Genomic DNA, 17,759 nt, shown 5'->3' with positions numbered 1-17,759 from the left:
GGGCGCCGGTTCTAATCCCAGCAGCTCCACTTCCCATCCAGCTCCCTGCTTGTGGCCTGGGAAAGCAGTCGAGGACGGCCCAATGCATTGGGACCCTGCACCCACGTGGGAGACCTGGAAGAGGTTCCAGGTTCCCTGCTTCGGGTCGGCGCGCACTGGCCGTTGCGGCTCACTTAGGGAGTGAATCATCGGACGAAAGATCTTCCTCTCTGTCTCCTCCTCTCTGTATATCTGGCTGTAATAAAATAAATAAATCTTTAAAAAAAAAAAGAATACCAATATTATAGCCAGATTACTTTAAACTGAATCCTAATTATAACAGCAACTAGCTGGATGCCTCCACATGAGTTATTTTAACCTCCTCGTGCTTCATCAATGTCTACCATAGGTTCTGTCTTTGTAGGAATTAACTGGCTGTATTTATAAAGTGCTTAGAATTGTACAATACAGTGTAAGTATTTGCAAAATCACAAAGAGTTAAAGTAGCATTGTAAAGTCATTTCCATCTTTGCATGGAAATTAAGATGCAATCAAAATAATGTGGTCTTATCCCTAAAACAAGGAGCATGTTTGAGAGTATTGGAAAACAGACTAGGCTGTGAAATGTTCTCCAGGGAGGGGATGTACAAACCTTGACATCAAAGGCAGGAGAAGGCTTCCCCATTGAGCCAGGTTTGATTTTCATTCCCTTAAAATTTCCACAGATTAGCACCTGGTTCAGAAGAAGAAAAGTAAGGTAATGTTGTAAGTAACTTAGTCATTTATTCATGTCTCATGCATATTTCACTCCCCAAATGGCTGCAATGGCTGGAGCTACACTCATCCAAAACCGAGAGCCAGGAGCATCTTTCCAGGTTTTCTACATGGGTATAGGGGCCCAAGCACTTGAGCCATCCTCTGCTGCTTTTTCAGGCCATAGGCAGGGAGCTGGATTGGAAGTGGAGCAGCCAGGACTTGAACTAATGTCCCACATGGGATGCCAGCCGCATAGATGAAGATTAGCCTGATATGACACAGTGCTGACCCCAAAGTGCAGGGTGGTGGTGTTGTTGTTTTTAATATTTATTTCAAAACAGAGATTTTCCATCAGCTGTTTCTGCAGAGGACTGGGCCAGGCCAAAGCCAAGTGCCAGGAGCTTCTTCTAGGTCTCCCATATGGTTTGCAGGAGCCCAAGCTGGGCCATAATTGCTGCTTTCCCAGGTGCATTAGTAGAGAGCTAGATTGAAGTGGAGCAGCTGGACACAAAGTAGCACCCATAAGGGATGTCAGTGTTGCAAAAGGTAGCAGTACTCAGATCCAGTATTTTCATCCAAACAATATTGTATAAAGTGAGCATTTGGTGCATTCATTAGGGTGCCACTTGGGACACCCATATTCAATACTGGAGTAACTAGTTCAAGTTCTGTCTGCCTCTGCTTCTGATCCTTAGGATGTAAAAGGATGGTCACCCAAGTGCTTGCATCCCTGCCAGCCGGGTGAGAGAACCAAATTGGATTTCCTGACTCCTGGCTTCAGCCTGGTCCAGACCTCCGGCTGTTGTGGACATTTGGAGAGTGAGTCAACAGATGGGGGTCTCTCCCTCCCTCCCCCTCCTGTCTTTCAGATAAACAGGTTAAATATAAAAACTGTAATACCCTCACCCTGATCAGTTAATATGTTTTTTTCCCCTGAATGACTATTCAAACAACTGTACATGTTACGGAACTTCTTTGCAAGTAACTTTCCATGGAAGGCTTTGTTTTTTTATTTAGTTCTCTAGCCACTCTAGTCCTTTCCTATCCCTCAAGCAACCTAAAGTTTTTGTACATCTGAGCACATTGAGTCCAGCCCTGTTTTGGAGTTGTGGTCAGATACCGTTTCCGTCTGTCCATATCCTTCATAGATATCCAGGCCAGTGTGGTTTCTCCATTGTTCAGTCACTTCAGGGTTGATTGGTTCCCCTGCACTTACACAGTGCTTTAAGCTTTCGAACTTATAACTTCTCAGAGAACATGTAGCAAGTTGGGTTTGGGAGGGAAAATGGAGAGAAGTGGAAATTACAGTTACTTCTAATGAACTTCTATATAAAATGTGTTTTTAGCTCTTTCCTGTCTCCCTTCTACAATGCAAAATAAACAGACTATTTTGACATCAGGAACAGATACCCTGCAAATTTTGGAGAATTGGTCGGTGGAAGAAAAAAATCCTTCCATCTGGAGAATAGAAAGGATTGGGTGTTGTGAGTATAGGAAAGTGATTGTTTTTTTTTTTCAAGCTATCAATCCTTCCTTTCAAATGGAATAAGTAATACAATGAAAAAAATATGTAATCTGTTTTTATGCTTGTTGGGTTACGGTTCTGCACGTCTCAGTTCAGCCACCATCCAAAAGGTAAACACTTTTACCCGTAATACCAGATCCAGCTAGAGACCTGGCTGAGCCCTCCTCTTCCTGTCCTTATTTGGGGAAAACTCCTTAGACAAAACAATTATTTACAGAACATCAGTCAGGAAAAGGAGGAAGAGGAAGAGATCACAATCCTGTGCCTATTTATTTTGGAGCTTCTCACTAAATGTCTATTTATTCAAATTTCTTACCTTGTCATGTCCTTCTGTGTAAGCATTCTGTATGCGGTTGGTGCTGAGCAAAACACGGTGATAGGAAACTGGGAGAGTGTCTGCAATTCAGAAAAGGAAACTTCTCAGACAGAGCAGCCTATCCAGGTGCACATGGAGGATATGGCAGTCCATCAGAACCTGCAGAGGACACCTGGTACTACAGCAGAGGACGGAAGACAGAATAGATCGATCAACTACCCCAGCCAAGAGTTGGCAATGAATACCTCAGCAAACAGAGACTCTAAGGTGAACTATGTCAGCCAGTGGATTCTGGAGAGGTTTCATCATGCTTGGAATGGCGAGATTGGCAGCAATTCAGAACTGTTGAACTAAAAAACCACTTGAGCAGGACCCTTGAAGCATACCCCACGTCGGGGACCTGGGATGGGTGGGAGGCTGGGTGTGGCTTCTCCCTTTATCTCCCTGCTTACCCCAGATACACACACAAAAAAAATGTGGAAACAATGATCTTACCCACTTTTCCTGTAGCCATTGACCCTTTGTGCCCTAATCAACTATGTAAAGCTTATCAAAATAAAATAATTTAAAAAAGAAAAGTTAACTCTTGCTCTTACTAAAGCTTTAATAAGTATTAAAGTGTTTCAGCACAATTTCAATATTGGTTATTTTAGTGTAAATGTGTTTGTACCTTTTCTAAGTACATCTTTTCAGACTTACAGACTTTCTGAATGTGAAATATCTTAAGTAGATAATCTCATTGTCTACTTTATTCACAAGTCTTGTCAATAATACTGCTAATGCATATCTAAATATATTGACCTCCTGGTTTTGTCTTACTTGCAAGATGAAAGTTGGCTCAAAACGGGGCAAATAGTGTGCAAAGACACATGCTCCCTGGATCCATGGAGAAAAAACACTACTCCAGGCAGACTTTGCCCAGCCTGTGTCTGAGGTATTCCACATCACATCTGACGGTGTTAAATCCAACCAGAACCTGGGGAAGCAAGAGACCTGATATATGAATTTGTTAATGTTCTAAGAATTCAACATGTATCATTGTGTAAAATTATTAAATCTGTAAAATATGCTACATTTATAGGAGAACAAATTTAGAAGACCAGTACATGAATCATCATCATTGCAGTTTTGATACGTCAAGCTGCAGTTCTGTGGAAGTACCTTCCATTTACAGATAATCCTAAACCGAAACTGCTATGGGTGTGTCCAATCATTTTAGGAGGTCCACTTGTTCCACTGGTGAAGTAAATGGCCATCAAATCGTTGTGTTTTGTCTTCACACAGGTGTGGTTGTCACTGGCCTGTCTGCAAAGGAAAAGTACAGTGATTCTGCATGTTAAACACAGCATCCTTGGTTGTTATCACTGAAGAGGATTGAAGAGACCATCTACTTGACTTGTGAATCAGGCACCAGCAACTTAGATTGAATTCCCAGGTAAATTCCTCTCTTCATATTTTTAAGTGCCTTTTAAAATCAAACTAAACTTTACCATCAAAATCCCACTATGATGACTGACTTCATGGATTTTTACTAGGAGAGACAAACATTTTAAAAGTTTGAGTTTTATTTCTCTCCAGCATATTGAAGATTCTATGATTTTGTAATCCTAAGTACACATATATAAAGAATTTCTCCTTTTTCTCCAGTATAGTTGCTTTCTAATGTGACTTTAAAAATACACATTAATACAAGTCATTTATAATAGCAAGGATCTGCAAACTAGGGCTTACAGTCCAAATCTGGCTTGCTCCCTTTTTTATAAATACAATTGTGTTGGTGCAAAACCATGCCCACTCAGTTACGTATTATCTGTGGTTGCCTTCACACTACCAATAGCAGGACTGAAGAGTTGTGAGAGACTGTGGCTTAAAAAGCTTTAGACGTTTATCATCTGTGTATTTTCCTAGAAAAATGCTTGCCATCTCATGAAAGTATGGTTTTTCTGTTTCCCATATGAGAGTCTACATGGTGCTGCATATTGTAAACAATAGGCTTGAAGAAAATCTAAGCATCACCCCAAGAAGAAAGGATTCCAGCTAAACAGGAGACAAAAACTCTTTTGGTTTGAAAGGATAATTGGGCTTGCCGTATAAGCCACAACATTAGGGCAGCTGAGAAGAGATCAATTCTGCACACAGGGGTCTAAGAAGCATAGATGTTTGTGTGGGAGTGTTGGACTGTAAATGAAGGAAAGAAATATGCATGTAATGAGGAATACATACCTAACAAAGGTAGACCAAATATTTTGTCTATGGTTCTATAATTATCATCTGTAGAAAAAGTGGTAATACAGCTGTGTATCTGTTATTTCTATCATAGATTTTGCTTACCCTCAAAACCTAAGCAGTTAGTTACCAATCTCTCACTATAAATGACAGTAACTAAAGCAATTAGGTATGTGGACTCAGAAACTAGGCTACCCGACTTGGAAATATATTAGCATTTGACCTTATTCATTTGTGTAATTACAATACCTACATCGTAGATTATTGTGAGGTTTAAATGAGATAATGCTGTTATATTTGAAGTTGAAAGTTTCTGGCACACAACCAGGGCCTTATAAATGTGACCTATATATTGCAATCACAGGGCTTTTTTTTTTTTTTCCATACAGTATTGACCTTAGGTAAGAACTTTAGTCAATGTTAGCTATTTTAAAGGAGGCAGCAAGTTCATAGTTGCATTCATGTCCTTAAATCCTGTGTAAAGACAAGAAGCTCATTCTAGGGAGAGGATTTGCTGCCAGCCTAATATTAAAATATAACCAGTATCTGGCAAGGGTTCCCAAAGACCTTGGAAGCACCTGGAACGTCAGTGTAATTTAGTTTTACAATAGCACCCGTTGAGCACTGTTGCTGTCAGCCACATATTTCCCTGGAAGATGATAGCAACTCTTATGTTTGATGCTGTGATGGCATCTTGCAATCTTCTGCAGAGACTTGGAGCTCTTTGTAGATTGCCTTGGCTGAACACAGTTGTCTCCTTTCTTTTTCTTTTTTTTTTTTTTTTTTTAAAGATTTATTCCATTTTCATTACAAAGTCAGATATACTGAGAGGAGGAGAGATAGAGAGGAAGTGGAGCTGCCGGGATTAGAACCAGCGGCCATATGGGATCAAGGCGAGGACCTTAGCCACTAGGCCACGCCGCCAAGCCCAGTTGTCTCCTTTCAAGGCCTGGCCTCCTAGGGACAGCCCGTCTTCAGTTACTGATCAGTGGGAATAATATAGGAAAGGGCTTCTTTGGCTAGAAACACCTTTGAGGAGCTGTTTGAGCAGCCTTGGACAAGCCACTTCATCTTGCAGGGAATATACTGCAAATAAATTTCTTCCTCTAGCTCCTCAACGTTCCCCCTTCCTTCTCTGGCATTTATCCCAAGAAACCTCCTTTAATGAACTTCTTGTACACAAATCCCAACCTCAAGGACTGCTTCCTGCAGATCTCATCCAACAGCTAAAACAAAACACCTGCACTGTTTCCGAACCTCAGCCAATTAGCAACAAATAGATTGGTTTAATTAGCATTTTCTGATCACAGTAGGGTTAAATATTTTTTTTCATCCTTGTCCTTCTTTTCAGGAAGCAGTTGTACAGCCATTTTAGTGACTCACTTCATCATCTCCTTGAGGTTCCCCCACCCCTCTCTGGAGTTCTGAGACACGATTAACTTAGAGCGCAGATTTTCACACTTAGGAGCAACAGCATCTACTGCTGGGGCTAAGGTGTCATCCGTAATAATGCATGTTGCTTTTGAAGATTGTAGTCTGTACAGGATGTCTTTCTGGGTCAGCTGAGTGGTTCCTGGAATCAAAACTGTCCCTAAAGAAGCAGAAAAAAAAATGATGTTTATAAGAGAGGTTATCTATCATCAGGTCCGTTAGAATAGCATACAAAGCGCATGCTCATTCTGTATTTCTCAAAAGGCATTAGTCGATTAGTTTACCAGGGAAGATAATTATTTGTCTTCCATTATTCTGCTTTGGCCTTTCAAGAGAATTCAAAGTGCATGGTCCTTTTACTCTGACATGAAAGGGTGTTAAATACTGGATATTTATCCTCTATTTGGAGACCATCTGCAACACTGAACCTGTAGAGAGTTTGGTTTAAAAAAGTATAATGACTCACAGTTTAATAAGTACTTGAGTGCCAGGTGTTATTCTAAGTGTTTTGCACATTTTAACTCATTTATTCCCAACCAAAAGAAAACACAAAAGTCAGGAATAACTTGGCCAACATTATCTGAGTAGCAATGGTGAGCTGCAGCCAACTCTTGGGCCTGACACTTAGCAGCTGCACTGCAGTGCCTTTTTTTAAAAAAAGATTTATGTTTATTTAAAAGGCGTATTTTTTACAGAGAGAGAAAGGGAGACAGAGGAAGAGACAAAGGGAGACAGATGGCTACAATGGCCACGGCTCAGCTGAGCTGAAGCTGGGAGCCAGGAACCTCTTCCTGATGTCCCATATGGGCTCAGGGGCCCAAGGCTTTGGTCCATCCTCCACTGCTTTCCCAGGCCACGAACAGAGAGCAGCTAGGGCATAAACCAGCATCCACATGGGATGCCAACAGCTGCAGGCTGTGGATAGCCATGCTAGCCCCAGTCCAGTGCCTCTTAAACTAAGTATTGAGACTTTAAAGTTATTGCTTAGAGATAATCCACTCAGGGTTAAAAAAAAAAAAAGCCCACTATGGGGACTGATGTTGTTAGCCTAGTAGCTAAAGTCCTCGCCTTGCACATGCCGGATCGCATATGGACACCGATTCTAATCCCAGTGGCCCTGCTTCCCATCCAGCTCCCTACTCGTGGCCTGGATAAGCAACAGAGGATGACCACAGGCCTTGGGACTCTGCACCTGTGTGAGAGACCAAGAAGAAGATCCTGGCTCCTGGCTTTGGATTGGCTCAGCTCTGGCTGTTTTGGCCACTTGGGGAGTAAAGCAGCAGAAGAGCTTTCTGTCTCTCCTTCTCTCAGTAAATATATACATACACACACACGTATATATTCCTAATTAATATAAAAGCAACTGAAACCCTATTTGATTAGTATTTTCAATTAACTAATGTTTTTTTTTTTAAAGATTTATTTATTTTATTACAAAGTCAGATATACAGAGAGGAGGAGAGACAGAGAGGAAGACCTTCCGTCCGATGATTCACTCCCCAAGCGAGCCGCAACGGCCAGTGCTGTGCCAATCCGAAGCCGGAAACCAGGAACTTCCTCCGGGTCTACCACACAGGTGCAGTGTCCCAATGCCTCGGGCTGCCCTTGACTGCCTCCCCAGGCCACAAGCAGGGAGCTGGATGGGAAGTGGAGCCGCTGGGACTAGAACCGGCGCCCATATGGGATCCCGGCATGTTCAAGACGAGGACTTTAGCCGCTAGGCCTCGCCGCCGGGCCCAACTAATGTTTCTTAAGAAGGAAAAAGTATTAGGAAATAACTTTCGGCTTATTTCTAATTCTGCCATGAAGGCTGACATTGCTAGTGTGTTAGATTTGTCATTCTTTGCCTCCCTCTCATTTTTCCTTCAAGAGAATCTGCTTTCCTTTCTACCCAGAGGCCCAGTAATATTTATATCAGATGAAATCATCTCTGACCACATCTGATTGGCCTACCCCAGGTTATATTCATCAGATTCTGTATCAAATGTTTGATTTAAGAGCTAAATGGATTAGTGAATAATTGGTCTTTAAGGTTAGGACCTGAGGCAACTGCGTGGCAAGAGCAAAGCCTTGCACCAGCTAAAATGCAGAGAAAGAGAAGAGCCACATGTTAACAGAGAGAAGAAATTAAAGGGACAGACACATGAGCACCCACAGAGCCTGTAACTACAGAATAAAAGAAATGAAGGACGTAGAAAAGCTTCTGGCTAAAGAGCCTGCACCCTTGCAGCAGTGCGGCTGTCCTTTCTGCAGGTTCTTTTTCTCTAAGATGCTCTAGTAGCTGTTCAATAACCCTCTTTCTTGTAGGGCTAATGTGAAGGGATATCTGTTCCTGACAATCAGACATTAGTGATTGGAAGTAATGAGAAGTATTACCTAATCATTATGAAGGGGAATATTAATTAGTTCAACAAATATTTTACTGAGTATTTGCTATATGCCCATCCTTGGGGATTCAAATAATGCTATGTCATAGTGATGGCCCTGTATGAGCTTCTGTAGTTTTAAGAGAATTAAATTTATAAGCAAAGAGTATACACAGATATTATAGTACCTCTTAAAATAGAAACTTAATATTACTTTAGAGAGCTCAAAAAAAAGTTACTTGGGTAGGGTTGTCGGAGAATGTAGCATTAGAACTGAAATTCTAAAGGTTAGTAAGAATTGTTCCAGTGGTTAGGTGTCAGGGAAAGTCTTAAGTACCAAAAACAGTGAATAGAAAGGCTGGATGATGAGAACAATCCTTATAGGAAACCATTTGGCGTTAATGAAGAATGAAGTATAAGTGTGGAGGAATTAGAACAGTAAAGAAACGGTCTGTGGCCTTCAGTCACACCTAAGGAAATAAAGATTTCAGCAAATAAAGGAGTATTTAAAATGGTCAACAGTGAAATGACAGAATAAAATATGTGTTCTATAAAAAATACTGTCTTGTGAGGATGAATTGGGTTGAGTTGGTGCATGGAGATACTCAAGATCAGAGTCAGGAATATTTGGAGGGAAGTACATTCAGAAGATGATAAAGATGTGAATTAAGGCAACGCAATGGGATTGGCAAAGCAAAGGAACTGTGAAAACTTGGAAGAGATTACACTTACAAGGTGTAGGGACTTATTAGGAAGGCGGAGTCACAGGTGGCCAGCTCAGGACAGCAAATGGATGGTGTTTAAACATGAGAAAGGCATGAAGAACTAGAATAGGTCCTTTGAGTTTGTGGCTACATTTAGTTTAAGATGACCATAGGTTCTGTAGCAGAGAAGGAGAATTAAGAGGATATTGAACAATTGACTAGCAACCACTTACTGAATTTTTTTTTTATTAATGAAAGCCTAACTTCTAGTTTAGATCAAAATGTCTGATTATATTCTCAACATATTTTCTAGGTTCCTGAAAAAATAGCATATTGTAAATGTCTCATGATAACTTAGTTTGGAAACTCACCCACCTTGGTTTCAATATGATTATATCATAAACATGACTAACCTGCCCGCAGACAGGCCACATTTGCAAGCCACCACTCAGGGATCCTGGGTAAAATCACAAGGACTCTCTCTCCCCTTTGTAAGGCACAGGCTTCTGTAAGTATATTGGCAAATTTCCTGGACAGAGATCCCAGTTCCTCAAAACTCCACCTCACCTCTTCTCCATCTCCGCTTATCCACCAGAAGGCCGGGTTGGAAGGTTTTTTCCCAGCCTGAGAAAAGATAGATAAACTAGTTATGGACTTAAAAGATTGTTAAATAGCTAAATTCTGTTTCAAATGACATAATTCAGTATATTCTCTAAATAAAATTCACATGGCACTTGTTTGTACAGACATGGAATATTTGGAAATAATTCTGGGATCCTTATACCAAGATGTTAAGAGACATGCCATTTCTTCTAGCATATATAATTTCGCACTTAATTCATTTTGCTTCCTAAAAAAATTAGAATTTTTACATCCTTTGTCTTAGTGTTGTAACTATGCCTTGTTAAATATGATTTTTTTGTTTCTGACTCAGAGAATTATTTCCTTTTTTGCTTATTTGTTTAAAAAAAGTCAACCAAAAATAGTGTATTTATGTAACTGAAGCTTTCTCAAATAGCCATAGAAATATTGATGTCTTAGTCCAGATAATTTGTTTTTCTGAGGGATGGCCTATGCACTTTAGAATATTTAATAGCACCTCGATTTCTGCCATTATAAGTAGTAAACATACCCTAACACCAACCCCACACACCCATAATTACAATATATATGTGTGAATATAGATGAATTGAAAGACATCGCTAAATGTCTTGTCTCCTAAGGGCAAACTTGCTCCTAGTTAAGACATTATAGTCTGGTGTTTGATCCATACCTTTTCTAAACTTGTCCATTGATCAAGGACATCATTAGCAAAGTTGAAATACTCCGGAATCTCCAGCTTAAAATCTTGCTTCATGGAGTCATAGTTGGAGAAATTCTGAGGCGTTGCTGTTCTATAATCTTTATGCAGTGCCCGCACAGAACCAGGAATCACTAAGTACTGAAAATACTTGGCACGAAGTAGTAACCTCATGGTGACAAGAGCTGTTGTCAGTCTTGTTGGATGTTTTTATACTTAGAATTTCAAAGGGACCAGTCCATCTAAAAGACAAACATAAAGAACATGCATGTGTTTCTGTTCTGAAGGTGGACATCCATAAAGCAGCTAAATGAGTTTTCTGAATTAATTTATTTGTTTGAAAGGCAGATTTACAGAGAGGAGGAAAAAAAAGAGATTTCATCTGCTGCTTCATTCCCCAAATGACCAAAACAGCTGGTGCTGGGACAGTATGAAGCCAGGAGCTTCTTCTGGGTCTTCCATGTGGGTGCAGGGGCCCAGTGACTTGGCCATCTTTCACTGCTTCCAGGCATATTAGCAGGGAACTGGATTCAAAGTGAAGTAGCTGGGACTCAAATGGCACCCTTATGGAGTGCCAACACCATAGGCAGAGGCTTAACCTACTTCACCAAAGTATTGGCCACCAGTAGCTAAGTTTTTATTATTATTAGTCGTAATGGTGTCATTTTACTCCAAATATTCCTTATACTCCAAATATTGTGCTAGGTATTTTACATACATTTTGTCACTGAAACCTTAGAATTTCCCTGTGATGTGGGTACTCTTATCATCTCTGTTTACAGAGACAAAGAAAATGACTACTTAGAGTCATTGACTGGGGGCCAACATTGTGATATACTTAGTTCAGTCACCACCTGTAATGCCAGCGATTGATATGAGTCCCACCTGCTGTAATTCCAGTCCAGCTCCCCTGCACCTATGTGGGAGACCTTCATCTAGGTTCCTGGCTCCTGGGTTCAAACTGGCCCAGTCCTGGCTGTTGTAGCCATTTAGGGAATAACTGTGTGTGTGGTATGGTGAGATGTGTAACCATTTAGGGAATAAACAAGCAGAAGGAAGATTGTGTGTGTGTTGTGTGTGTGTCTTTCCCCCCTCTCTCCATACTCTGCATTTCAAATAAATGAGTAAATGTTTTTCTTAGTTTGTTTTTTTAAAACAAAAGCCGGTTGGTTGAATTGACCCAGAGCTATCATGTCCCAAACCATTATCTCCCATTGCTTCCCAAATGCATTTCTCAAGAAGGAAATATCTGGGTCACCTGGTTAATTTCACTGAAAACTAAGGGCTTCTTATCTAATATCTTTCACCCACGGACTTCTAAAGTACTGTAGAAATATTAATGAGATTTTCTTCACAGTGAATAAGTTTAGATGAAGAAACTGAGAGTGGCACAGTACCAATTAGGCATGAAAACACTGTCAACGTTTACAAGCTGCCTAATTTATAAACTGCAGTTCCCATGCTCCCCATAGGAGCCCACGTCACCTAGTCCAGGCTTGGAGCTGCATTTACCAGAAATGTAATAACAGGGCTTGACTCTTTAGGATTTTTTGTGGGGGAGGCCCCCCATGGCTCCCCTAGCTGTCCCTGCTTCTGTGGGAAATCATTTGATCCCAAAACCCATTTGCTTGGCCAAGGCCATTAAAAATAAGTCCTAGGGGCTGTGACTGTTTGAGGGTCTTTATATTCTCTGTAATTTTCCAAATTTCCTCCAGTGAAATGTAAATTACTCTCACAATCATTAAATCTCATTTTAACTGCAATTCTACGTGTGTGGCATGTAAGGCAGCCTGACATTTTGTAAGTATTTCTCTGTTGACACACAACAATAAATATCAACGGAATGCCACTCTAAACAGACCTGATATTTAGACATCATGTTAATGAACCTAGTCCATGGGGAACTTGGGTGCTTCATCTAACTTCTCGTGCAAGGGCCCCCTGAGAAATCAATGATCTGAAACCTTCTGAGATCATCGGATTGAGTCTCCTCATTTTTTCCTGTCCCCACTCCACCTCCTCATACCACCCTCAAAAAAAAAAAAAAACAAAAACAGCACTGGAGAGGGAAAGTGATCTTCAACATGTCATATCAATGTTAGAAGTAGAACTCCAACCTTTGGATTCCTATCTGGATGGTTTGACTAGACAATTCAGTAGTGTTTCAACAGAGCAGTGACTCTGAACCCTGGTTATACATTTGAATCACCAGGAGACTGTTTTGTTTTTGGTTAATTCCATTGTGTCAGGGACAAGAAAGTCACAGTCTGTGGGAATGGGTCCAGGTCATGATATTTCTCATATTTTTTCTGAGAATTCTAAAGTGCAGCCAAAGTTGAGAATCACTGGGCTAAATGTTGCCATCTGTGAACTAGCAACATCAGCATCATCTGGAAGTGCGTTATAAATGCACATACCCAGGCTCCACTCCAGATCTGTTGAATTAGTAGAATTTTAATATTTTAACAAGATTCCCAGATGGCATGAGAGGCATGGTCTCTTTGGCATGATGGCTGAACACATTGGCTATTGAATCCCAGTCGTAAGAGAGTCCTTGTTTTGCCAGTTATGAAGTGTATGACCATGTCTGAATTACTAACCACCAAATTTGACTGATGGAAGGACTAGCAGATTGGAATAATGCATCAAAATGCCTATTGTAGAGACTAGTATGTTACCCTTGCCCTTAAAGGGGATGGCAAACTTTTCCAGTAAAGGGCTGGATAGTAGATAAGTTAGTCTTTGTGGGCCTTGTGGTCTCTGTAACAGCTACTTAACTCTGCTGGTAAGACAGCAGCCATTGATAATATATAAATAAACGGACATAGCTGTATTCCCAGAAATAACTTATGGATACTGAAATTGCAATTTCATATAATTTGCATATGTCATGAGTTATGTAAAATCATTATTAGCACACTGTACAAAAAACAGGCAGAAAACTGGATTTAGTCCTTGGAGTACAGTTTGCAGAACTTTACATTAGAATCTAAGTTCTGTGAGGGCAGGGACTTTTTCTATTAGTTTTGTGTTACTGTCTCTCTCTGGGAGTTATAAAATAGCATTCTAGGGCAGCACCTCTACTGCTTTGATGAGAGTAATGTGACTACCTGAACTAGACACATGTGACAGTTCATTTGAATTAGTTTGAAGAATATTTAAGGGCTCGGCAGCGTGGCCTAGTGGCTAAGGTCCTCGCCTTGATCCCATATGGCCGCTGGTTCTAATCCCGGTAGCTCCACTTCCTCTCTGTCTCTCCTCCTCTCAGTATATCTGACTTTGTAATAAAAATAAAATAAATCTTTAAAAAAAAAAAGGATATTTAAAAGCCAGTTTTGTAGGGGCAAATGTTTGGTATAGTGATTGAAACACTGCCTGGGACATCAGCATCCATGTGGGAGTGCTGGGGTGCAAGTTTAGATTCAGACTCCACATATGATTCCTGTTTAGTAGTATGTAGAAGATAATAGTGTAGCTCCGTGGGTCCCCGCCATACACATGAGAGACATAGTTGGGTTTTGGGTTCCCAGCTTTAGTTTGTCCTGTGCCTGGCTGTTGTAGGCATTTTCAGAGCTAATCAGCAAAGTGAGATCTGTCTGTCATCTCTCTCTCTCTCTACCTCTCTGTTTATCTGCATCTCTATCCCTCCCTTTCAAATAAAACGTGAAAATTTTGAGAATCAGTTTTTCAGTCAACACCAGCTATTTCAAGGTGAGAGCCACATGTGGCAAGTGGCTACCATGTTTAGGTCAACACAGACATGAAACATTTCCATCACTGAAGAAAATTGTTCTGGATGGTGTTGCATTTGCATTGCTAATAGCTAATCATGTTACTGTGAAACATTAAAACATAGGAAATTTGAGGGAGATTGAAGATTCCCCATACAAGATTTTTTTATAGGTGCTGAATTTAGTAAGGTATCACCCATTAGTATTCTCTTACTTGAAGTCTGTAGGTAGAAAAGGATTCACAAAAATGTCTTAAGTCTAAGAGAAAAAGTTTTGCTTTAGAACAGAAGCAAAATCACCTGAGCCCTGGTTTCCCTGTGGACAAAGTTCCTAAGTCCTCAACTGTCATTCTGCTTGGTTTGGGGGATTGGGTAGAGAGGGCACTTGGTCTAGCTTGCCACTATCTGCTGGTAAGTTGCCACCTGCACACTGGGTGTTGTCTCTAACAGAACTGGCATCAGATTTCATTCAACAGGAAGTAGGTGACACTAGGCTTTAGATTGTGTGTGCATGTGTCCCAGTCACCTACTGCACCATAATGTCTTAAACTAGGCTCCTACCTTTGGTCACCTGAGTTGTTTCTGGCTTTTCAGTCTAGATGAAATGCTGACACTATTTCCTCCAAAAGAAATGTTCTCATTACTTGGATGCAAAACAGTATAGTAGGGCCTGGCTCAATGGCTCAATTGGCTAATCCTCCCCCTGCAAGTGCTGGGATCCCATATGGGTACCAGTTCGTGTTCCGGCTGCTCCACTTCTCATGGAAGAAGATCCTAGTTCCTGACTTTGGGTTGGCTCAGCTCCAGCTGTTGTGACCATTTAAGAAGTGAAGCAACGATGGCAGACCTTTCCCTCTGTCTCTCCTCTCTGAGAACATTTAAAAAAAAAATACTGCAGAGTATTTTATTTTTGATTTTTTTAAAAAATTGTTTTTAAAGTTATTTGTTGATTTACTTACTTATTTACTTGAAAGCGTAATGGTAAAATGAGAGACAGAGACATTTCATTCCCTGGTTTACTCCCCAAATGGCCACAATGCCTGGGGTTGGGCCAGACCAAAACCAAGAACATAGAACTCCTTCTAGATCTTCTATGTGTGTTGGGAGCACTGACAATGCCCTGCCCTAAGATGGCGCCTGGACCCTACTTCCTCTTGGAGACAGGTTTCAGGAAGTGCCCTGTGATTGGCCCTTTACTGCTTGCCTCAGGCATGTAAGCTGATTGGAGGATTGAGAGATAGCCAGGGGCCTTGGGGGAGGGGTGAGGAGGTTCTCTGTGTAACGGAAATAACGAAATTAACTGACTTAACTGAAGGCTTCTGGGTAATGGATTTAACAGATAGGAGGGATATATAAGCCAGGGGCTTCTGCCCAAAAAGAAGGAACTGAAGGTTGGAATAAAAGTGCCTCTGAAACGTCCTCCAGTGTCGGGTGATTTCTTCTGCGGGACAGGAGACACTGATATATGTGAGTGGCAGGAGCCCAAGAAGTACTTAGGCCATCCTCTGCTGCTTTCCCAGGCATGTTAGTAGGGTGCTAGAAGTGGACCAGCCAGAACTGACATGCCAATATGAATGCCAGCCCTATAGATGGCAGCTTAACCCACCACATCAGCCTCCAGATAGTATTTTAAAATGCTTAAAAAGGATAGGAAAGTATGTCTCACTTTATTAATATAAAAGGCAGAAATTTCTCCCAAAGAGAATAAATACCTTGAGGCTTATACTTCGCTTATGATATGTTGGCATGCTTAATTTATTTATTCTACCAATTTGATTGATCACCTACTATAAACTGACATAAAGGATACAGAAATGAACAAAAGAGTTAAGGTCCTCCCTGCCCTCATTGAATCATACATATAATAAGCAAGGAAACAAAATCTACACCAAAACCAAAGAGGCAAATGGTAGGAAAAAAAGATTCTGTTAGTTCTCAGCAGGGAGGTGACATTGTTGCTGAGTCGTGCATGTGGCTGTGCTGTGGTAAACACTTTACATACACTGATTTTCATTTTACATACAAGGAAATACACACCCACAGGTACACACTTTATCCAGATTGCACAGCATTCATTCCTAAAACAGGTATTTATTGTACCTTTCCTGTTCATCAGTTATACATACTAAATGCTGAAAATATAACTGTGAATAGGACATAGCTGATCCTGCCCCCATGAAACTTCCAGGTTATTCAGGAAGCAAGCAATTGCACAAATATTAATGTCACTGGAGATAAATATCCTACTTATGAGTAGACGTAGAGTTCAGTTTGATTTCTTGCTTATTTTTCAATCAAACCTCTCTACCACATTTAAAATCCCTCAAACACACACTGCAGATCAAATTCAGCAAGAAGTTGGCACTCAAAAGGGACCTAATCGTTCTGTTCAACCACAAAGAAAATATTAACATCCTCCTCACCAGACTGCTTCCTGACCAAAGTTCTTAGCATTTTGTAACCATTTTCCAGGTTTGCCAAATTCTTTGTAGCTGAAAAAAAAAAAAAAACACTGAAATACTTTTCCAGCAAGTCCAGGTTTTCATACTGAACCCCAGAAATATAACTAAGGAAAACTCTTCTAAGAAAGACAGTAACACTCGGGCTTCAGGAAGTATTTAAAGCCTCATCAGAAATGCAAGCTTCACATGCACATATGAACTAAGATGCCAAGGGGGCTGCAGGCAACCCCGGTTCTCCACACCTAACTTTCTTCTAAGTTATCCAAGAAATAACAGTGGCTTGGCAATGCAACCTCAAAGCAAGATCAAGTCCCATCCCTGTTTTTCTCCTCAAGCCTAGCAAGTCCTTGCCTGGAACCTCTCCTGGCTAGCCCTAGCCACTTTGTGGAGAAAAATAATTGTGCCCTCGGATTATTTTCATCATTTGCATATGTATGTTTCCCAAAGTTCACTAGCAGGAATTTTCATACTTCCCAAATAATATAGCAGATGGATTCCCACCTGTCAAGAAGGTAGTCTAGTGAAAAACTCAGTTGCTTCTCAGGCTCAACTTTTTTTCTAAAACATTTTACCAAGTTAATACGTACATATGGTATTTAATAAATTAAAAACAGTACCAAAAGCCTTAGTATGAAAATTCAAGTATTAGGTTTACAGCCTTTTATGTGTGAATACTCAAGTGTCACACAAACTGAAACTCATGAGAGAAACACCCGGGTTGCTTCAATCTTAACACTTTCATGAGAGCATTGTTCACTTGTTAGTCTTGATTGCTAATTTGTTATCGTTGCTTCAAAAAAATATATAGCGTATGCCAGCACAGGGAATTTTACAAGGAGAGAAGTACTCACTCAAGTGACAGGTTCCCGACACAGCTGCAGATGACAGCAGCCTGTTTCCTTGAAGAGCAGCTCTGGAGTTTGAATTCTCGTGACAGCTTTAACCTTAGCAGCAGCCAACCGAG

At 40.7% G+C, this 17,759-nt stretch overlaps 2 protein-coding genes across 4 annotated transcripts in view; one reads left to right on the top strand and one right to left on the bottom strand.

Annotated features, from left to right (window-relative positions):
• ERI2 (ERI1 exoribonuclease family member 2) overlaps positions 1-17,759 on the top strand; it is a 51,563-nt gene that overhangs the window by 18,049 nt on the left and 15,755 nt on the right. The window contains exon 10 of one of the 2 annotated variants that reach the window (XR_009247602.1): positions 3,861-4,011. The gene's annotated coding sequence lies outside the window, so the exon portion shown is untranslated. Of the gene's footprint in view, positions 1-3,860; positions 4,012-17,759 lie in introns of those variants that run through there. The other variant, XR_009247603.1, reaches the window with a different exon arrangement.
• Positions 1-17,759, bottom strand: part of ACSM3 (acyl-CoA synthetase medium chain family member 3) — a 26,745-nt gene extending 8,986 nt beyond the window's left edge. Inside the window, exons 1-9 of one of the 2 annotated variants that reach the window (XM_004586798.3) lie at positions 17,647-17,759; positions 10,577-10,845; positions 9,717-9,927; positions 6,186-6,393; positions 3,738-3,881; positions 3,396-3,552; positions 2,577-2,656; positions 1,856-1,979; positions 632-712 (exon numbers count right to left, since the gene is read on the bottom strand). In XM_004586798.3, the coding sequence (XP_004586855.2) occupies positions 632-712; positions 1,856-1,979; positions 2,577-2,656; positions 3,396-3,552; positions 3,738-3,881; positions 6,186-6,393; positions 9,717-9,927; positions 10,577-10,777 (1,206 nt within the window). In that variant the 5' untranslated portion in view covers positions 10,778-10,845; positions 17,647-17,759. Of the gene's footprint in view, positions 1-631; positions 713-1,855; positions 1,980-2,576; positions 2,657-3,395; positions 3,553-3,737; positions 3,882-6,185; positions 6,394-9,716; positions 9,928-10,576; positions 10,846-17,646 lie in introns of those variants that run through there. The other variant, XM_012927497.2, reaches the window with a different exon arrangement.

The sequence above is a fragment of the Ochotona princeps genome, chromosome 24 (genome assembly GCF_030435755.1).
Source record: "Ochotona princeps isolate mOchPri1 chromosome 24, mOchPri1.hap1, whole genome shotgun sequence".
Lineage (NCBI taxonomy): Eukaryota > Metazoa > Chordata > Mammalia > Lagomorpha > Ochotonidae > Ochotona > Ochotona princeps.
The sequence above is the reverse complement of the archived record's forward strand: the minus strand, read 5'-3'. Positions and strand labels throughout refer to the sequence as shown.